The sequence below is a fragment of the Trifolium pratense genome, linkage group LG2 (genome assembly GCF_020283565.1).
Source record: "Trifolium pratense cultivar HEN17-A07 linkage group LG2, ARS_RC_1.1, whole genome shotgun sequence".
NCBI lineage: Eukaryota > Viridiplantae > Streptophyta > Magnoliopsida > Fabales > Fabaceae > Trifolium > Trifolium pratense.
The window spans coordinates 59,547,751-59,568,273 of NC_060060.1; the positions used below are offsets into that span (position 1 = coordinate 59,547,751).

The following is a 20,523-nucleotide window of genomic DNA, read 5'->3' on the forward strand; positions in this document are numbered from 1 at the left end:
TCTATTTTTCTTTACTTTAAAAATAAAACTTCTATATTTTCTTTGCTTTAAATTTTAAAAAGAAAACTTCTATATTTCTTTGGGTAAACATAAGAAAAACCTTTTATATTTGTCTATAGGAAAAAACTTATATACTTAATTAATGTATGACATTTATGAACAATACTTAAATTTTTATAATTAAAAAGAAAACACAATAAATTTTTTACTCTAATAAATTCTTAATCATTATCTTAACAACACCATGTAATTTTTTTTTAAGAAATTAAATTAGTCAATCCAAATTAACACCAGAGAGAATCAAACCCGAGACCTTAAGAAAAAATACATTCTAAAGTCCCAAACCAATACCACTAGATCAACAACACCATGTAATATGATTGTGATATAAAGTATTCTTTTTACCAACAAAATAAAAAATGTTGCCCTATCCTTATGATTTTTAAAAATAATATCATCTAGTAATTTAAAATTCGATTATAAGTAAAATATGATCGATAACTATTCTATTCAAACTTAAAAAAATAAAAAATTATTTCAACCGTGTAATGGGTACATTTGTTGAAGATCATAAGAATAACAAACATAATATAAACTTGACAATAAAAAAACATAATATCAAAACTCCTGAAAAGAAACTTTTGATACCAAAAAAAAAAAAAAAAACTCCTGAAAAGAGATAATAATAATTATTATTTTCTTTTTAAAAAAAGTAATTTTTCTAAAAATATTGCAGTACAACAAACATAAAATTATTCCCTTACCAAAAAAATAAAAAAAAATATTAAAAAAAAAATACTGCAAAATACACACACAAAAGAAGATTATCCATGTTTGGCATTTCGCATTTTCCAAATAATAATATAATTAAGCAGATTAATTAAGCTGATAAAAAATCAAGAGTTAAACAACGGACAACCGTTAAAATCCAGTTTTACACAACACTCGTCACAGGTGATTACAACACCATTTACAAAAACCACTATATAAACTTGTTCTTCACCGTTCTCTCTCTCTCATCTCTCACACCACTCACTCGTCGTGGTATCTCTATTCTCTTACACACTCTCTTCAAATTTTTTCTTTTCTTTTCTATTTGCATTTTCTCTCTAAACAAAAACTTAGATCGCGATAATGGAGTTATTCTTCTACATCGTTTTCGGTGCATTAGCCGCTGTTGTTGCTGTTCTTGAGCTTGGCAAGAATAACAAAGATCGAATCAACACTTCTACCGCTTTCAATTCCTTTAAGAACAATTATATTCTCGTTTATTCTCTCATGATGGGTAGATCTGTCTTTTCTCTTTTAGATCTCGATCTGTTTTCAAATTTCTTAATTCCAATGCATTCATTTGTTCATCATGATTGTTTCTAAAATAAATAAATTACAAAGCTATTTTTTGTTTTTATTTATTTATTTATTTATATATCTCATGTGTCGTTTGTTTGTGAAATGGATTTGGTGTGAAAATGAAGTAATTCAAATGGATCTTAGCGTAATTTCGAAATCTGAATCGACATTGATTCTTCTTTTATCATCTTGTTAGCTTTGGTTTCTTGTTGATTGTGATAGCAGTGATGTGGAAATTCTGATTTTTACTCTTTGCTTTTTGGTTTCAAAATGGTTGCGTATACTACACTTTGCTTATTTATCATAATATTCTTTATCTTTTACTATGCTTACTTTTTTCATTTTTTTTAATTCAATTGTCGGTTTAATTCAAGTGTTGCTTTCAGATTATAATAATGTTGGATGAATGAGACCGAGATCGCGCTTAAATTAAAAGTTTTATTTGGTTTAGTTATTATCCTTTTAAAGGAGTTGATTTGATTTAATTTTACACTAACTGAAGTATTTATCTGATTTTACTTTTAGTAACTTTTGGTAACTTCTAATCTGAAGTTTTTAGATGGCATTGTTGTTGTTGTTGTTGATTGTTAGTAGAGATGCTAGTTTTCGGCGATCTAATACGTTTATGTTTCTATGGTTATAGCTGGTGATTGGTTGCAAGGTCCATATGTGTACTACCTTTACACTACATATGGATATGGAAAAGGGGATATTGGACAACTCTTCATTGCTGGATTTGGGTCGTCCATGTTATTCGGAACAATTGTCGGATCTCTTGCTGACAAACAGTGAGATGCTTTTTTGGTTTCTAATTGTTTTCTTGCCATACATATGTCGTAGTATTTTTCAGTGTCTCATGCTTTTTACTATGAAATCAGGGGCCGGAAGAGGGCTTGTGTGACTTACTGCATAACCTACATTGCGAGCTGCATCACCAAACATTCTCCTCAGTACAGAGTTTTGATGTTGGGTCGTATCTTGGGAGGCATTGCTACTTCACTTCTATTTTCAGCATTTGAATCGTGGCTTGTTGCTGAGCATTTCAAGGTGAGGAAAGTTTATTTGTTTTTAAAGTTGTCTGCTGTTTATTAAGTTATTATCAAAATTTAGTTTCAAATTTTCCACTGGATATGTTGACTTTATACGCACAAGAAGAAGTGCCTTATAATTTGCAGGTGTTAACTGACATGTAAATATGCTAATAAGATTTTTCTGTGTATGGAGGCTGTAAATGTCTTGATAATAGTTATTATAAGGGCCACATGGAGAAGATTAGGTTGTATATATCCTCTAAATAATACTATTAGCTTGATTGTTATTGAACAAAATTTCAAATTGTGCTAATATTGTATATAATACTTAATATGTCATTCTAAACAGAGCTAGCTACTTGATAGATCTTACAAGTTACAACTACGAATTTTGGAAATTAAGGTAGAAGCAATACAGTTTGACGGCATCGGAAATTTGATATCTTCATTGCTTGTTTTAGGTTTTCATATCCAATATAGGGTCCTCTAGTTGTTAGGTCTGCTTTATATTCTTACTTGTATACTTCTAGAACTCATGTTTTCTGAATCATCTTGTTCCTGCAAACTAGGTTGTTCCAAAAGATGTTGATTTATGGGGTGGTTTATTAATTTACCATGTCCCTCTAAACAAGATAAGCATGCATTTTACAATATCCTCCTAGTGTAAGTGGCCAGTGAAGTGATTTTTGCTCATCAAAATACATATTTTACCCTTAAAATCCGTGATAAAGGGTTATACCATGTTATTTTCCTTTGTCTTTGATTCCTTAATTTTGCATTTTGTATTTATGAATCTCAATTTTTTTCACATGAATCTATCAGAGAGGCTTTGATCAGCAATGGCTATCATTAACATTCTCGAAGGCTATATTTCTTGGAAATGGTCTTGTTGCCATTTTTTCTGGGCTGTTTGGAAATGTCCTTGTTGATACATTGGCTCTTGGACCAGTGGCTCCCTTTGATGCTGCTGCGGGTTTTCTTACTATTGGTATGATCGTCATATTATCTACATGGACAGAAAATTTCGGGGATGCTTCTGAAAACAAGAGCTTGGTAGCCCAATTCAGGGGTGCTGCTGTGGCCATTGCTTCTGGTATATTTCTTATCTTAGATAGTGTTTTCTCATTGTTTATACAGTGGTTCAGTACAATGAATTTGAAATTTGAAACTCTTAATGCGTGACATTAATCGGAAAAAGGAGTGGGCTGGTCATTGTTCGATTCCATCCTGGGAGTGATGTATAGTAAAATGGACTCATTCATTTTTGCTTTTCCTTATTTTGTTATCATTATTTTATTCATCTTGTGTTGTATTTTTGTTCATTTCCTAGTTCCAATGTTAATTAATTTATTATATTATATTCATTTTGTTTCAGATGAAAAAATAGCATTGCTTGGTGCCATACAGTCTCTCTTTGAAGGTTCAATGTATACCTTTGTGTTCCTATGGACTCCTGCATTGAGCCCAAATGATGAAGAGATTCCCCATGGTTTTATTTTTGCAACATTCATGTTATCTTCAATGTTGGGAAGCTCACTCGCATCTAAGTTGATGGCTCGTTCATCATTCCGTGTAGAGAGCTACATGCAGATTGTTTTTGCAGTTTCTTCTGCTTCTCTGATGCTTCCCATTATTACCACCGTATGCTATTCTTCCAATATACTCTCCCTCCACACCCCTTAGTACTGTAATTTACATCTCACACTATTCTGCAATATTTTGACTTTGTTACCGTGAAACAGTTTTTTGCAGTTCCTACCAAAGCAACAGGTGGTGGTCTCTCATTCGCTGGGTGCATTCAGCTTCTTGGCTTCTGTACTTTTGAAGGTTGTGTTGGCATATTCTGGCCATCCATTATGAAGATGAGATCCCAATACATTCCTGAGGAAGCCAGGAGCACCATCATGAACTTTTTCCGCATTCCTCTGAACATTTTTGTGTGTGTTGTGCTGTACAATGTATGTTGCACCATCTACAGTTTTAGATATAATGCTCGATCTTAAAAAATGTTTCATTTTTGTTTATTTAGATTCCACATCTTGCTGAAGTTCAACAATTTAACCCACTTTTATATTGCACTAATTTGAACCTGGATTTATAAATCCTTTCCTAAATGCAATGTCTGGTTGGACCAGTTATCCTGTTGAATTCTACACCTACAACCCCTTTCTTGGAAATATATGTCAATCCTTTCCACCCAACCCCAAAAGCAAAAGATATTATAGGATCTCTTTATCTTCCCCTCCTTCTCTCTATCTCTCACTGTAATTGTTTAGACTAATTATTTATTTTCTATGTGCAGGTTGATGCATTCCCTATCACTGTTATGTTTGGTATGTGCTCAATTTTCCTCTTCATGGCTAGTATCTTACAAAGGCGACTGCTGGTGATTGCAGATAAGCCAAGTAAGACCCTCACACTTTGATTTGTTGCTTATGTTTGAAATTTTACCGCAATGGGATCAAAACTTATTTAGACTGCGACGAAGATACAGTTTTAAGTTATAACTGTTTTATCTGAGAAATTGCTGGTACACCGTTGGCTACTTGTGTGCATGCCCTACCTGTTATGTATCCTGCCTCAAGCTTTTTTTGGTAGATCTCTGATATTTCTCAGGGACAAACATGTTTCAAGCTAGCTGATTGCTCAGTTTGGTTAATTGGGCATATGTTTGTTTTGCCTTGAAGTCCAAGGGTTGTTTCTTTGCTGTTAAGGCCTGTCCTGTCTATCTTATCTGACATATCATTACATGGCAATATGAGTGATATGATCACTAGTTACTCAAACCAAAGAAATTTTCTTTACAAACAATATTTCCAATTTTCATGAAAAAAAAAGTTCTTGGTGCTGAGATTTTGTTTGTTTGTTTGAAAACAGAAGCAGAAGATTGGCAATTGAAGGAAAGGGACACCGAGTCAGAGCCATTGAATCTGTAATTGGTTATTAAGTTTTGGGGAGGCACTGAATGCTGCTGCTTCAGCCTTACATAATACAGTTTCTGTCTAAACTGTGTACTACGCAATTTGAGTTTGAAGGTAAATCTGATGCCCACCACCAACAACCAAAGGAAAGGGGTTCAAGCTAAAAGGATGAGTGGAGCAATTTCTTTTAGTGTTTTTGAATATCAATATCAATATCAATACTATAGTATGTTAGATTTCTACTGGCTATTATTACTTGAGGAGAAATCTCCATCTCCATTTTGGTAGTTCTTTTGTCATTCTTTTTGGGGCGGGATCTAAGTTTGTCCCGTAGGGAATAGTATATGTACCCTAATTTCATTGTCTTTAATTGTGTAATGAAACCACTCAACATTTAATTAATGAACCCTCTAAATCTTCATTTATTCACCCTCATATCAAACATGATAGCTCCTTCCATGAATGTAAACAAATAGTGGTAATGAAAGGGGTTATTCCCCCACAAACAAATAATAAATGACTTTAATGGATGCTTTTTAAACATTTATTATTTAAGCTTAACTTTGATAACTGATTTTATACAAGTTTTCAATCAAAATAAATGTTTAACATGTGTTCCAAATTTATTGGTGACAAGAAAACTCTCGTAGTACAACCTAACCTCTTTAATCCCAGCAGTGGATTTTAACTTCAAAATGATTTCATTATTTTACAGAATACACATAAAGTGTTGCACTATTATTTTTTTCTTCATTTTCATATTATTATAATAATAGAGTAAAAAACAATGCATATAACGGGATTTTTTTTTGGTGGAAAGCCACAATGAGATATTTTAACCTGGGAGATATGTAATTAGATTTTAGATTACATAGTGAAGTGTCCACCCTAGTAATTAGATTACAGAGCACATTGGTTTATAACTTATTTATGACAGCATAAACACTACTTGTCAATTGTGAGATCATCGTCTGAAAATACAACTTAAACTGCTGCAAGATACCTGATTATACAAATTAATCATGATATTCACTAATACCATGTTTTTATTATACATTGTAGTAAGATCTAACTGAACATTTGTGTAAAAAGATTTTACACTACAAATACATATTTATTAGATGAGTATATACACAAAATAATGCTTACATACAAAGGAGTTACACAGTGAACTTCATTATTGGATTGAATTGTAGAGATCATTATATCACACGGCTGCGTTTGGCATCAACAGATGCAGCTTCTAAATCCCCAATGAAAAAAAGGATTTTGTCCAAAATTCCTCGAGACGATTTCTCTTCAGCTACAGAACTTTCTCCAGTGAAGTCCCTTTCTGAACTAAAATTACGACTGTTGTGGACAGGGACTTGTCGCGTATTTTTTCTTGAACCTCGCCTTGGTGAACAAGATAGTAGTCACTTCCTTCCCTAATAATCTTCAAACCCCTATTTTGTGAGGAATAAAGAAAAGTCATTCCCTTTGTATCAAAGTTCAATAATTGTTGCCACGAACTAGATCTTTTATTGTATGACTGCAAATTGAACTCTATACTATATTTACTAATGTCAACACAGTTTTGAGACAATAATTTATGTTGAATAACTATGGTTCATGCTAGAGCTAAATCAAGATCAAGGTAACAGGAAACCAACATCAATGATGTAGCTGTGCAGTAATTAGCAACTATGTTTATGTCAGCTCAAGAGTCAAGAAAAAGCGCGAACTCTTATTCCCTATAGTAATCAATTTCAGGTATTGATTTGAGATCAGATGGTCGAGATCTCTAACCACGTTACGCGATTACTGCAGGGAATCTATTTCCAAAAGATGCAAGGGATAGGAAAGGATAAAGAAAAAGCTCATTCAATCATCTGTCATCATGGCATTTAATATAAGATGAAATATGAATGTTACTATTTGTGTGCATGTGCATGCCATACTCTCAGCAGAGTAAATTAAACAACTTACAATCCAACACGGTCGCAACGATCTTGTGCCTCATAGACTTCTTTCCATGATTTTGAACCAATAGGAGCATAAAAAGCAGCATGGTCTCCTCCCCATCTCTCCTTAAAAAGGTTTGACCATAGAGCATTTTCTGAGGCCATGAGCTTCCACTTCTTACAAACTGTAAAACAATTTGTCAACTTGGATCTTTATCTAAATGTTTTCAACTTGGTACAACTAGGTACCTTGCTATTATTATTGTTAGACCTAAACAACCTTTTTCCTAGAAACATTAAAACTCATTACTCAACATATTTTCCTCATGATGCCTAATCCAAAGTTACCCACTCCGGTCATTTTTATTGGAAACAAGTTGCTCTTTAGATTTATTAAATAATTGATGTATCTGGTTATAATATAGACCAAATACATCTGGATTCTGTTCAATGGTTCTGTTTCTATTATTATAACACTATCTATCTTGTATCTTACACTTTCGGTTGATTCAGCAAACAACTGTTTCTCATGAGTTTGGATCCTTTTGGCAATCTTCATTTCCATTCATAACAACTTGACACGTGGCAAACAATAATGCAATAAATTTAGAATTTTTTTTCTTAGAAATAGAATAGTCAATACAACAAAAGTCTAAATTTTGGTGTTTTTAATGCACAACTTTTATTTTATTTTTCTTTATACAAGAAGAAATTTACTTTTTAGATACATCGAAACATCTACCAATCGTTAGTTGGTTTAGTGGTGATTGACACTGAATTTGGTAGGAAGGACCACAGTTCAATTTCCCACGACTGCGATCGAAAGAGGCTAAAATCACTTGATGCCAGAACTGACCTCCAAATCAGATTAAACTGATGGTGAAAACAGATAAAACTACATACAAAAGTAAACTTCTTCTTGTATGACCTGACGGAGTAGTTAGAAAGATCCATATAAAATTAGAGGGTAGCTCAGCTGGTTAAACTAACATAAGATTGTAATACAAACAACTAATATTTGCTTATAAAAAAAGGGAGTGTTTATGTTATTTTTTTTTTTGTAATAAAAGGGGCCTAAACCCAACTAAAAGAAAATTAGAGGGTGATTAAACGGAGAAAGATACTCATACACCCCTACAATCATCGGCAAGAACCTGAATCAACAACTTCGGAGAAGAATGTTCATAAACTATCGAGTCCTTAGGAGACATACAACCTATATTTGCTAATATACCGGCACACTGATTTGCTTCTCGACATACATGAATAATCTTAACATTTCACGAGTAATTTAACATTTCTTTGATCTTATTAATTAGACTCCAACTAGCGGCACCGCTTAATTTTCCTTTTGTAAACTACACACCACTCCTTTAAAATCTAATTCAACCTCCAAGTGTCTCACACCATACTCTCTAGCTAAGCATAGGCCTTCATGAAGAGATATTGGTTGTTGTATTTTTCAAAAAAAGAAAACCAAAATAGGGTTGTTCATTGACTCGTTGACTCATTTAGCCATAGTTCACCAAACTACCAAAGATCTTGCAAAGTTGTGACCCGCTGAGATTTGAGATCCTTTTGCTTGTTTGTATTTAATTCAATTAACATTATGACAGAGTTTGTTGGTGGTGGAGCATCTCTTTGGTCTGTGTTTCAAGTGATTCAACAAAGATTAGCTTCAACAGTTTTCATAGACTACTTCGATGAAGAGCTAGTGAACAAACTTCAAGTCACACTGAATTCTATCAATGAAGTTCTAGATGATGCAGAGACAAAGCAGTACCAAAACTTAGACGTGAAGAATTGGCTTAGTGATCTCAAACTTGTGTCATACAAAGTAGAGCAGGTATTGGATGTAATTGCAATTGAGGCACAACGAAAAGGCAAGATAGGACGCTTTATTTCAGCAACTGTTAATCGATTTGAATCTAGGATTAAAGTATTGATCAAGAGGCTAAATGTTCTAGCTGAGCAAGAGAATAGATTGGGAGATAGTTATGAAATTAGAATCAGTCAGCAATTGTCGAGGGAATTCAAATTCACAACTGGAATTTTGGCAGATGAATCCTGTCATATATGGTAGAGAGCATGAGAAAGAGAAAATAATCAATTTTTTACTTGCAAACAGCTACTTTGACGACAAGGTACCGATAATCAGTATAGTGGGTCTGATGGGGATGGGTAAGACAACCCTTGCTCAACTTGTTTTTAATGACCACAGGATTATGGAGCAATTTGATTTTAAAGTTTGGGTTCGTGTTTCAGAATCTTTTGATCTTACTCGTCTCACCCGATCAATCCTGGAGTCAATTGATTCTTCAGCAGTAGATTGTGAAAACTATATACTCCAACGTGAATTGCAACAGAGGCTAGCCGGCAAGAGATATTTGCTTGTTCTAGATGATGTTTGGAACAAAGATAGGCATACATGGGACAATTTCATACTTCGTTTTAGTGGATCTTCAGGATGTAAGATGATCGTGACAACACGCAATATGGAAGTGGCATCAGTGATGCGGTCTACACGGTTACTTCATTTAAAGCAATTGGAGGAGAATGCCAGTTGGAGTTTATTTGTGAAATATGCTTTTCGAGGTAGGAATGTGTTTGAATATCCAAACCTTGAACTGATAGGCAAGAAAATAGTAAAAATGTGTGGGGGGGTTACCTTTAGCTCTGAAAACATTGGGGAGTATCTTGCAAACAAAATCATCTGAACCTGAATGGGATAAGATATTGTACACTGATTTGTGGCATTTACCTGAGGTTGACAACCACATTTACTCCATACTGAGATCGAGTTACTTTAACAGTTTAACCTACCTTCCAATCTGAAGCGTTGTTTTGCTTATTGTTCTGTATTTCCCAAGGGCTATGAGTTTGAAAAGGGTGAATTAATCAAGCTTTGGATGTCAGAAGGTTTGCTTCAGAGTTGGGAAAGATACCAAAGCGAAGAAGAGTTGGGTAATGAATTCTTCGATCATCTAGTGTCAATATTGTTTTTCCAACAATCAGTAATTATGCCATTATGGACTGGTAAGCACTACTTCACCATGCATGATCTTGTCAATGATTTAGCCAAATGGGCAACAGGAGATTCCTGGTTACGAATAGAGGGTGATAATGGGCAAGAGATCCCTATAGCGGCATGTCGCAGTTGGTGCTGCCTTGATTTGAAAGATGGTGATAGAAAACTAGAACAGATTAGTAAAATTAAGGGACTACATAGTTTGATGGTAGAAGTACAGGGCTATGGTGACCAACGATTTAAGATAAGCACCAATGTGCAGCAAAAATTGTTTTCAAGACTAAAATATTTGCGCACGTTGTCTTTCTCTAGTTGCAATCTCTTAGAGCTAGCTGATGAGATAGGAAATTTAAAGCTTCTGCGCTATCTAGACCTTTCTTACACTGAGATTGCAAGCTTACCTAATTCCATTTGTATGCTGTATAATTTGCAGACACTCTTATTGCAAGATTGTTTTAAACTGACTGAGCTCCCTTCAGATTTTTGCAAACTCATCAATTTACGTCGTCTTATTTTGGAAGGAACTCGTATAAAGAAGATGCCAATGAAGATAGGAGGGTTAAAAAATCTTCAGATACTGACTAATTTTGTTGTGGGAGAGCAGTGTGGATCTGATATTAAGCAGTTGGGGAAACTCAACAAACTTAAAGGAAAGCTTCAAATTTCAGGGTTGGAAAATGTCATTGTTCCAGCAGATGCATTGGCAGCAAATTTGAAAGATATGAAAAATTTAAAAGAATTAAGTATGTCATACGATGAACAGAAAGAAATGGATGGCTCAAAATCTAGAATTATCTTGGAGGCTCTTCAACCAAATATTTTTCTCAGGAGGCTAACCATCAAAGACTACAGAGGTAGTAGCTTTCCATATTGGCTCGGGGATCATCATTTACCCAATTTAGTATCTCTTGAATTATTGGGATGTAAACTCCGTTCCCAGTTGCCACCACTTGGGCAGTTCACCTCACTCAAGAAGCTTTCCATTTCAGGCTGTGATGGAATAGAGATCATTGGTACAGAGTTTTACGGCTATAATTCATCAAATGTTCCATTTAGATCACTTGAAACTTTGCGATTTGAGCACATGTCTGAATGGAAGGAATGGTTATGTCTTGAAGGTTTCCCTTTGCTCCAAGAGCTTTGTATTAAACATTGTCCTAAGTTGAAAAGTGCCCTGCCTCAAAACCTTCCTTCTTTGCAAAAATTGGAGATTATTGATTGCGAAGAGTTAGAAGCTTCAGTTCCTAAGGTTACTAATATCAGTGAGCTAGAACTAAAGAGATGTGATGGCATTTTGATAAATGAATTGCCATCCCGCTTGAAAAGGGTCATCCTTTGTGGAACTCGGGTCATTGAATCCACCCTAGAGAAAATTCTATATAATAGTGCCTTTCTTGAAGAGTTGGAAGTTGAAGACTTCTTTGGTCCAAATCTAGAATTGTCCTCTCTGGATTTCAATGGCTGTAATTCTCTTCACACTCTAACTATAATAGGTTGGCACTCTTCTTCCTTGCCTTTTGCACTACACTTGTTCACCAATCTTGTTTCTCTCGTGTTGTACGATTGTCCATGGCTGGAATCGTTTTTTGGGAGGAAGTTGCCTTCCAATCTACGCAACCTCAGAATAGAAAGATGCCCCAAATTGATGGCTTCAAGAGAGGAGGTTTGTTCCAAATCAATTCTCTGAAACAATTCAAGGTTAGTGATGATTTTGAAATCTTTGAGTCCTTTCCAGAGGAGAGTCTGCTGCCATCAACTATTAACTCTCTTGAGTTGACAAATTGTTCCAACCTAAGAATAATAAACTACAAGGGTCTTCTCCGCCTCACTTCACTTGAATCTCTATATATTGAAGGCTGCCCTTATCTTGAGAGTTTGCCAGAGGAGGGTCTACCCAGCTCTCTTTCTACTTTGTCCATTCATGATTGTCCATTAATTATGCAGCAGTACCAAAAGGAGCGAGGGGAGCGTTGGCATACAATTAGTCACATTCCTTATGTGACAATTTCCTGATTGGATGCTGAGATGAGATGTTATTGTAGCCAGGTGCATATGACCTGAAACCATGCTCTTGTGGCCATCCATTCTCATTTATACTAAATGAATGGCGCGACCACTGCTCTCACTCACAACCAGAAAGATGTGGCTGTTTGTTCCACTGCCACAAAGCTCAAGCATGGTCCAATTGTAGGCCCCACTACTCTTGTGAGTTTGTATCCCTTTTTAATTTTATTCCGCGCCTAGCCCAAAACATAAGTCTATAGAAAAGAGATAGGAGAATAACTTGCGCCGACCGTCTATAAGGTTAGGATCATGACCTTTTTAGTTGTGATTTTCAGTTTTACTTTTTTATTGTTAGAAAGAAGTGATCAAAATTATTTTAAAAAGTTGAATGTTATGCCACTTTGTTCTCAAAGTGATATTTAGTGTTTTTCTATTCATAGTTTGGACCATGAATTACACAAATTTCTTGTGGCTGTTATTATTCTGTACCGGTATACTTGTAACAATGCAAGGTTACTTTCATATATTCCAAGTATATGAACATTCATTCATCTTCTAAAGCTCCGGGCTGATACAGAAAATAGTGGTCTGTCATTCCAGCAGACAAGCAAACAAACATTTTCTTCTCTAAATTTGTATTTATGACTATATAGCTTCCATAGATTTGTTATTTATATCACAAATCCATTCATTTGAAGCTTTCTCATAGTCATAGCAGTCAAAAAGTGAACTCAATTCCCAATTGTCAATCAAAACTCAGTATCAAGTAGAGATCATTGATTTTGATAAAATACTAATACCATATTCTCATGAACCCTTTAACATTGCCAGCCAATGCATCAAAGACATGCTTAGATTATGCAATTGAGTTTTGCTCTTGGATAATGTTATATGCCTCTAATGAAGACAGTTAAAAGGTTAACAATTTTTGTTTTGAACTAGGCAATCTCTTCGTAATCTCTCTTGCCCTTTCCTTATAAGGTTGTGTTTGGATAAACAACTTAATTAACCACTTATCATATAATTGCTTATGTATAAGCTATTAACAAAAGATGAAATAAAGTTAAATTGTTTTTCATAAGCTATCATGGAGAGCTTATTGAAATAAGCAAAAAACAATCTGTGGACATGTCATTAACTTTTTTTCATAAGCTCTCTCAAACAGTTTCACAAATCCATTTTGGATATGTATTTGCTTTGAAAGAAAAAAAAATGATCTGCCACTGGTCTGTCTCTGTCATGGTTACTTTTGGCTTAAGTTAACCACCATTTTAGGCTTCCATCGATTATTTTTGCTCAATTTTGTTACTGAAGTTGTTGTTCATAGGAAAAGACATGAATACATGATAGTATATTGCAAAGTGTTAAATGATTATCTCCTCTTGAGATTTTAAAACAATTTTAATTTTTATCTTATTTGAAAATTCGAAATTGTTACACTGGCATATATTTTAGAGATCATTGACTTCTTCAAAATTGATAATAGTTGAATTTCTCCCCAAAGGTTAATTATCTAATAAGAAGGCTTACAGATATTCGCTAATTAATATGAATATGAATTTAGAGCTTCCTTCTCATAGTAAATGTTTAACAATAATATGATTTTTTTTTTTTTGAAATGGCCAAAGTTATTAATTAGCTGTTAGGGTTAGTATTTTTCACCTTCAAAATTTAAACCATGAACCTTTACTCTTTAACTTCCGTCACCGCCTTAACTCAAATCATTGAGTTACACACTCCACCTCATAATGATTTTTTTTTTTGGACTAAAATAATGATTAAAGTTTTTTTTTTACAATAATAATGATTAAATTTTGTTACCTCTATTATATAACTTTGAAGGAACCTCTATTATATAACTTTGTTACCTCTATTTTCGGAAGCTACATCTTTTTCTATAATCATGGAATTTTAATCATTATTTTCTAAAATTGTCAACAAAAAAGATCATTATTTTCTAATTGCATATTTTTTTTAAGAATATTTGCATACGGTGCCTTAAATTTATTTTAGGTTTTAATTTAGTCTCTTATATTTAAAAAATTTCAAGTTAGTCCTTTTACTTAAATTTCTATTTAAATCGTCCGCGTGGGCTAACAGATTTTAGACGAAATTAACTCAAAATTTAACGAAAAGTCAAACAAAATTATCTCAAAATTTAACGCAGATAACAAACTTATGTTGAGATCAGTAACGTAAGTAACGTAAGATACCAAACTTGAAAATTTTTAATTTTTTTTTTTTGTTTGTACAACTCAACAATATATTCCTATTTTTAATGATCGTAGTTTTGAATCCGAATCATTCCTTATTTATTGATATACTTTTTAAATGGGATACGTAATGCACTTTCTTTTTAGGGTTCTTTCTTTCATGCTATGCTATTTTACAATACGCAAATAAAGAACGAGAGAAAAGAAGAGCAGCATCCAATCCATGGCCATGGCGGAGGCAAAGTGGTCTGAACTACCTACAGAACTTGTCAATCTGATATCACAACGAATCGACAACGATCTCGATCTCATTCGCTTTCGATCAGTTTGTTCCAACTGGCGCAACTCTTCCATCTCGATCTCATTACCTTTTTATAAGTTACAATTACAATCTCCCTCATGTACACTCTCTAAACACATCATCCTCCTTATCAAACCACCACCACCACAAAAACAAGACCAAGAAACTCTCCAACCTTGGTTGATAAGAATTTCCAAAAACTCACATGGAGAAACACAACTCTTCCACCCACTCCTACCACGTGACTCGAGAGACTCTTATAGTTTTCCTTACGTACTTGACTTCAACAAACTATCCACTGTCCACTTGGGAAACCACTTCTTCTTTAACACTCCCAGCAGAGATGATGCTCCGTCCCAATATAAACAGTATATACGCATGATGTTTGGACGTCGAATAATGCCTTTTGATTCTGGACAAACGGTTGTTGCTGTAACATGCCATGGGAAAAAACCTCTTGCTCTCGGCATATTGAACGATAAAGGCCATCCGGTACTATTCCATTGCCGCAAAGAGGTTTGGACAAAGATCCCTTGTATGCCAACGTTCTTTCATGACATGTGTGTGTTTAAAAAGAGGTTTTGTGCAGTCAATAAAATTGGTCGAACATTTGCGTTTGGACCACCACCAGACTATAGTGAGCAGTTGGTGGCTGAGTATATTGATGATGGAGGAGGGGAGATGAAATTCCTGGTAGAGAGTGAGGAGGGTGATGAGTTGTTCCTAGTGGACATATATGACCGACATTGTTTTGGTTTCCCGGCGGCCGGTGAAGAAGATGGTTTAAGGCTTAATGTGTTTAGGCTGGATGAGAAGGAGAAGAGATGGGTCAAGGTGACGAATTTAGGGGATAGAGTGTTGTTCTTAGGGAATAGATGTTCGTTTTCTGCTTCTATCCCTAAAGGAGGGAATTGTGTCATCTTCATTGATGAAGCCTTCCTCTCTTTTGACAAGATGCATTGTGGAATGTGTGTTTTTCAGTTGGATAATGGTCGTCTTTCACCTTTGTCTGATTATCCACACTATATCAACTTGTTCTGGCCACCTCCGGATTGGATCGTCAAATTATGTTCCACCCCCAAACTGGATCTGGATCATCAAATGTAGTATGTTAACTTGCTTTCAAAAGTTTTTTTTTTTTACTTATATTGCATTCTTGTGCTTAGTTTCCGTTCGTTGATTAAATAAACTTATGTCTTTCCTTTTACTATTTATGTTACAAATTTATTTCAGTGACTGATTGTCAACAGTATTTTATTTCCTAGAAGACTTGGTATTTTGTTTCAATTCCTAGGATTGTTCATGTTTGATACATTATATATAAACAGTTGATCTAGCTAGTTAGTAAATTTTAACCGATTATTGATTCTCACTTTTTATTTTGTGTGATTTTTTGGTCAAACTCAAGTAAAATATTTTGTTTTAACCACCGGTATCCGGTCTACCGAACTGTCTAATCTGGTTCGGGGTCAGTTCTAGCATCATGTGGTTCGAGTCCTTTCCCGATCGCACTTGTGGAAGATTGAAACGTGATTTTTCCTACCAAATTTAGCGTCAATCACGACTGAACCAACTAACGATTGGTTGCTATATAAATATCACATTCACCAATATAAAATCAACAAAAGAAAAAATAGAACAAAATTTGATCTTTCTTATATAACTGCAATCTAGTTTGGCATAAATAATCATCAATCCACGAATCTCAAAATAAACATGAATCTAGTCTAATGTAAACAAGACTCAAAAGAAAGATACAATATAATATGCCTCAAACAAATTCAGAATAAAACAATGTAATCATCTAGGTTGTCAGAGTCATCATCCTTTTCAAATTCTCTACTTCTCTCTCCTTCCTCTCTGAATTTTTACAATTTTTTGTTTTGAATTTGGAGTCAACTTTGGTTGATTATATAATAAGATTAACCTCAATTATATCATTGCTCAAAAGATTTTTCAAAAGACAATTATCATTAACAACACTCGATCAACCTATAGTTGTTACACGTTAATATTCAATGCATTACAGTTTACAAGCATTAGGGTCTGTTTGGTTCGGGGGTTTTGGAGGGGAGGGGATGGGAGGGGAGGTAATATTTTAATTTTTTCGTGTTTGGTTCAATTTTTAGGAGGGGATAGGAGGGGAGGGGAGGTAAGCAGAATCCCTCCTAAACTCAATTTTTGCTTCCCCCCAAATCGGGGGGATTTGGAGGTGAGGAGAGAGAAGTTTTTTCAAAGTTTATTAAACTGACAAAATTATCCTCAATATATTTTAAAATTCCAATATTATCCTTATTACAATTTTTATTATTAGGTCTTTGTTGTCTGTAATACCTATACTTCTTGTCTGCCACCGTTTGCTTATCATTGCCGCTACTTGCTCACCATTGCCGCTGCTTGCTCTGTGTACCCGTATGTTTTCTCTGACTATTTTCATTTATATATGTGTGTCACTTTTTTCCTTACGTATTGGTACCAAATTGTTACCCGCTGCTTGCTCTGTGTACACTGGTGTTCCACTTTTTTCAATTATATAGATATATGTTACTGTGCGTATCCTCCAAATTGTACAAACAAGGCCTAATTTAAAACATATATCAATAAAACACGGTAAGAAAAACACATAGTGATAGGGTATTACCTCTATGCCAATTTTTGTATATGAACTTGTACATGTATATGAACTTAAAACGAAACTTTATTACAAAATATGTTTTTCTTAAAAAAAAAATATTAAAAACTAGTCATCTAATTCATGCCAATATTCGAAAGAAAATATTCATAACTTTTCTCAAAAGCTAGAATATACTGAGCTTACACAGCCGCAAGAACATGCAAGCAAATTATTTATTTATTTATTTATTTTTTTTTTTGGTGAAGAGATTATTTTTTATTTTATCTTGCGTATTTTTAACTAACTCGGTTATATTTAGGAATATACTTTTAATAACTAAAAAACATTTCGTATTATCTATTATGATATGATATATTAAAATTGATTACCAACAAAGTTACTAATTTATCCTTATTACTTTTAATCACGTTGCAAGTTTTATATCCTTCATTGTAATTTCACTAAAAAAAATTTAAAAAATATAAAGATTTTTTTTGGCAAAAAATAAATTAAAAAAATATATAGAAAGATGATATGCTTAAAAATATGTACAAAAAGATTATAGATATGAACAAAACAGAACAATAAAAACAAACCCCATAAAAACAGGAATATAGAAATATAAAAATATGAAAAAAATATATAAACAATATTTTTCATAAAAAAAAAAACATAATTTTTTTTATAAACGAAACATAAACAATATTCCTACAAAGTTTGCTAATAGCCATTAATAATAATATAATAAAGTTAGTTAGTATCAAACTTACTAAATTATCCAAAATATTCCTAATAAAATTTATTTTTTGATTAAAAATATACACGGGACTATTATTTGTCACCGAAACAACAAAATTGAATAAATAAGTTTACAATAAATAATTAACACGATAATTCCACTTATCTATTATTATTACTAATATATTAAAATCGATTACTACCAAAGTTACTAATTTATCCTTATTACTTTTAACCACGTTGCAAGTTTTATATCCTTCATTGTAATTTCACTAAAAAAATATATTTTGAAAGAATATAAGATAAATACAAAAAAAAATATAGAAAGAATATAAGATAAATACAATAAAAAATGCTTAAAAATAGGAATAAAATAGATTAAAGATAGGAACAAGATAAGACAATATATTTATGCTTTAAAATAGGAATAAAAAAATATAGAAAAATTAAGATGAATATGCATAAAAATAGGAAGATAAAAATAGAAACATAAAATATATTTTTCCAAAAAAAATAAAAAGAAACTTAAACAATATTTCTCATAAGAAAAACAATATTACCACTAAATTTACTACTACTAATTTTTAATAATACTATAATAAAGATATTATAAAACATATAATAATATAGATTTTTTTTAGTAATATAATAATAAAGTTATTATAAGAAAATATAATAAAGTTAATTACTATCAAATTTACTAATCAAATTTCTAATTTTTTTATTAAGAAATATATATGGGACCATTATTTGTGGTTGATAATTTATTCATTTAATAAGTGTTAAACCAAATAACTGAAGTGGAAGAAATAGTCACAAGAAAGGGGGGGTTTGAATTGTGACCCTTTTTTTAAAATTAATCCTGCATTCTACAAAATTGATCTCAAATGTATACTTGGATAAATGTTAGTGAATTATAGAACAGCTTGGTCTGAGAACGTTCTTTACTATAAAATAGATTGTTCCGAGAACGTTCTCTACTGCGTAAGAATTCAAATATAATGAAGTGCTTTGTGTGATGTGTGTTTACAGTAAATAAAAGAGAATAAGGAAGAGAAACAACACACAAACAATTATCCTGGTTCACCCCCTAATAGTATGGGCTACTCCAGTCCTCACGCTCCTGTGAGATTATCCACTATGAGATACTACCGATCTCAAATTACACTTCTTCCTTGATCTAGTCCAAGATCATAATCTTCCAAGCTTCACTCGCTTGATCTACCTAAGTCCTCCAGACTTTATAAGGTGTCACTCAATCAATAGTTACGTATTGACTTGAGCCAATCTTTTACAAATGATGATGGTTTGGATCTTCAAGCTTTTACAAAAACTCAAACAATTGAGAAGCTTGTTACAATGGAAAAAACTCTCAGTTCACTCAAATGATATACTGATCCTAGTATTGAGATTACAATGTTTGGAGTGAGAGAGATTTAAATAAAGAGTCAAAGATGTAACCACTTAAAAATGGGTTATGTTGAAAAATGGTCTCTTGAGTTATTTGCTTTTAGAAACTCAAAGGTTAGTTTGAGAAGCAAATAAAAACACTCTAAACTCAGAAGTATGATGAGAATGTAGATCTTGAGTGTGAGTGATAAAAGAAGAGTTTCATGACTTGTAGACAAAAACAAGTGATTGATGATTTGTAGCTTCAACTCTTACTCTTCAATGTTGCCAAAGCCTTCCTTTTATAGTTGAACCTTGAGTCTTCAGTTCCTTGGTCCCAAAGGAAGTTTTCCAACGGCTAGTTGCTTCAAAATAGACAGCTCATGCTGAATTGTTGAGTAGATAAGTTCTGCCTGTTCTTTCTCAGAACGTTCTCTCTGCTGTTCTTCATATTTTCAAACAAAAGAGCCATAATGACAGCTTGCAATGAGTTGTAGATAGTTGTCCATTGCTTTTCCACCAAGTATAGCCGTTACAAATCATTTAAACACGTTTTGGCCAGCTGTAGATGAGTTTGCATCTTCAAATGTAAAGGACAATCATTCTCAGCATCGTTCTCCAGACTGAGTAATATATGACTTTGTTCTTTTGAAGTAGATTTGATGCATGACAGAAACCAGCTGTAATATGTAGAGGAAGCAGCTGTATTGTCCTTCTTGGAACTGTTCATGATGTCCTTTCCAAGTACTTTCATTCTTGATTAAAAATTAATCTCTTTGGAGAATGTTCATTTAATAATGAAATTGAAAGTACATGACAACTATGAGTTGAAGATGTGTTGTCCCATTCTCATTGGTCTATGTAAACTTTGTCTAAACACACTTGAGACACCTGATGAGATCTTGCCTTGAGAATTTATCATGTTGCACATGTTTGATCATTAACTATGGCCAAAGGGGAAAGTCACTTTTCTCCCAAATATTCCTTGCCT

General features: G+C 33.3%; 2 protein-coding genes and 2 pseudogenes across 2 annotated transcripts; 3 read left to right on the plus strand and 1 right to left on the minus strand.

Moving 5' to 3' along the window:
- The first annotated feature begins 941 nt into the window (after window positions 1–941).
- Window positions 942–5,731, plus strand: LOC123909215 (molybdate-anion transporter). The gene is made up of 8 exons (XM_045960011.1): window positions 942–1,285; window positions 1,994–2,138; window positions 2,229–2,397; window positions 3,204–3,474; window positions 3,757–4,022; window positions 4,124–4,339; window positions 4,684–4,786; window positions 5,259–5,731. The coding sequence occupies exons 1-8, from the start codon at window positions 1,135–1,137 to the stop codon at window positions 5,315–5,317; spliced, it is 1,380 nt and encodes a 459-aa protein (XP_045815967.1). The 5' UTR covers window positions 942–1,134; the 3' UTR covers window positions 5,318–5,731.
- Window positions 5,732–6,226: 495 nt separating this feature from the next.
- Window positions 6,227–7,810, minus strand: LOC123905127 (annotated as a pseudogene).
- Window positions 7,811–8,609: 799 nt separating this feature from the next.
- Window positions 8,610–13,236, plus strand: LOC123909216 (annotated as a pseudogene).
- Window positions 13,237–14,713: 1,477 nt separating this feature from the next.
- Window positions 14,714–15,898, plus strand: LOC123905128 (F-box protein SKIP23-like). The gene has a single exon (XM_045954765.1). The coding sequence runs from the start codon at window positions 14,714–14,716 to the stop codon at window positions 15,896–15,898; it is 1,185 nt and encodes a 394-aa protein (XP_045810721.1).
- The last annotated feature ends 4,625 nt before the right edge of the window (window positions 15,899–20,523 follow it).